The sequence below is a fragment of the Mangifera indica genome, chromosome 11, assembly GCF_011075055.1.
Source record: "Mangifera indica cultivar Alphonso chromosome 11, CATAS_Mindica_2.1, whole genome shotgun sequence".
Taxonomy (NCBI): Eukaryota; Viridiplantae; Streptophyta; class Magnoliopsida; order Sapindales; family Anacardiaceae; genus Mangifera; species Mangifera indica.
The window spans coordinates 9716902-9719073 of NC_058147.1; the positions used below are offsets into that span (position 1 = coordinate 9716902).

Genomic DNA, 2172 nt, shown 5'->3' on the forward strand with positions numbered 1-2172 from the left:
ATGTCTATTGACCCTATTGAAAGTGAGCTTGGTGACATGGTCAATAACCAAGAGGAAGACAATGATGAAGTTGAAGTAATCAGACATGTGGAGCCAAGTGATCATTGGAATGCATGGAGAGATAATCTTGCTCAAGAAATGTTCGACAATTGGATGAGAACGCGACATGCATAAAAATTTATCAATGAAAATTTCATATTTAACTATGATTTTTATATGTTATAAATCAATCTTAACACAATGTTCCTTTTATAGATATGTTTTGTTGGATGTCTTTGTTAATGAATTATTTGACTTTTAATTATGAATATTTTTATATAGGTCTTTAATTTCAATTTTTTATATTTTATACTATCATGCTTGTATAATTTGTTGATGATTATACTTTTTACATAGTATTGAATTTCAAAGTGTATTAGAGAATGAATATATTTTATTGGGTGTCTTTATTCATGAATTTTTTTCTTTTAATTATGGATGTTTTTTATGTAGAATTATCATTGGGGATTATTCTATTTTTTATATTTCATACCATCATGTCTACATAATTTGTTGATAATTATGTTTTTGCATAATTTATTGGCTTTCAAAATGTATTAGATAATGGATTTGTTAGCAACACAACCTAACAATGAGGAAAGAAGTATGACCTTGTATGATCCAAAGAAAAGGATAAGAGAGAGGGAAAAAGGTAAAGGTGTTAAGCTTAAAAGGCAGTGGACTAAGCAGGAGGATGCAACATTAATTGAATGTCTCATCATTTTGAAGGAGAGCCTACATTGGAAGGCAGACAATGGGACTTTCAGAGTTGGGTATCTAGTACAACTGGAGAATATGATAGAGGAAAGACTTCCATCTAGTGGATTGGAAGCTACACCTTACATTGAATCTAGAGTTAAATTATTGAAAAGACAATACAATGCCATAAATGAGATGATTGAGAATGGAAGTGGCTTTGGATGGAATGATGAAGAGAAATGTGTTACCGCTTCAAAAGATGTGTTTGATGATTGGGTTAGGGTGAGACTGAATATTTCTTATTTGAAATATATTTTTTCATATTTCTATTATGACTAATTTTAAATTTTGGTTGTTTAATTTTTTGTAGAGTCATCCTAATGCAAAGGGTTTAAGGCACAAACCTTTCCCACACTATGACTCATTAGTCATAATGTTTGGAAAAGATAGGGCCACTAGTGTAGGGGCTGAAACAACAACTAATGCTATGAAGGAACTTGATACTGAGAATTTGGATAACAATGACGATACAATAGAAGTTGATGTTGAGCTTGATAGTGACTATAATGATCAAGACAAAGAAGATGCAACTAGATCAAAAAAGCAAACAGTGAATGAAGGAATAAATCAGAAAACTACAAATAGCAAGAAGAGGAAAAGAAATTATGAAAGTTTCTCAAGATTGGTTAAAGAAATTGGTAAGTTTGGGAAATCATATAAAGTTGTCCAACAAGAAATACATGAAATTACCTCTTATTTCAAAAAAGAGGTTGAAGGAAAAAATAGAAGAATGAGTTTGTTTAATGCTTTGTTAAAATTCGATGGTTTTAGTAGGTAAGAGTTGCTTAATGTTGGAGAGCAAATTATTAAGGAGGAGCACAAGATTGATTTTTTCTTTGAATTGCCTATGGATTTCAAGAAGGATTATGTCATTAAACAACTAGCTGAATGTAATGTGTATTGTCCCCCTTTTGATCCATAAAACAATCATTTCTAAGGAGGCAAATATCATGACAGTTTTTGACATGTAAATAGTTGAAACTGTCTTGTGTAAGCTTAGGTAATACCCATGATCTTTTGCTGTGTTTTTTTATTAAGGCAAAATGGGTTTAGGATATGTAATTCCACTTTATATCTATATTAGGAGGGCTAGTATGCCTAATGTAATGTATTAGTAATGACAGTAACATTTTCAACTCTTCCTTTAAGGAATTACATGATATGTGTATTTTGCAATGTTTCCAGCCCTCCTCCAAGGAATTACATGATATTTGTAATTTCTGGAATGGCATGTATGAAAGATATCTATATTTGTAGCTTAATGGGATATGGTTTAGTGCATGAAATTTCCTTACATTGCTAATTTTTTATTTGTTAATTGTAATACTTTTTTTTATTGTGTTGATGTTAGTTAGTAAGTTTGTTATGGAGTGA

General features: G+C 30.6%; 1 protein-coding gene across 1 annotated transcript; it reads left to right on the forward strand.

The window, feature by feature from the left end:
• LOC123229725 (uncharacterized protein At2g29880-like) lies at positions 1-2172 on the forward strand. Its single transcript, XM_044655645.1, has 4 exons — positions 1-75; positions 601-1020; positions 1109-1436; positions 2150-2172. Exons 1-4 carry the CDS (start codon positions 1-3, stop codon positions 2170-2172), a joined length of 846 nt encoding a protein of 281 aa, XP_044511580.1.

Excerpts from the sequence above, each read along its gene's own strand:
- LOC123229725 (XM_044655645.1), top strand. The coding sequence starts at position 1 with ATGTCTATTGACCCTATTGAAAGTGAGCTTGGTGACATGGTCAATAAC. Across the intron at positions 76-600 it reads AAGACAATGATGAAGTTGAA|ATAATGGATTTGTTAGCAAC; the intron begins GTAATCAGACAT and ends AAAATGTATTAG. Across the intron at positions 1,437-2,149 it reads AAGATTGGTTAAAGAAATTG|TTAGTAAGTTTGTTATGGAG; the intron begins GTAAGTTTGGGA and ends TGTTGATGTTAG.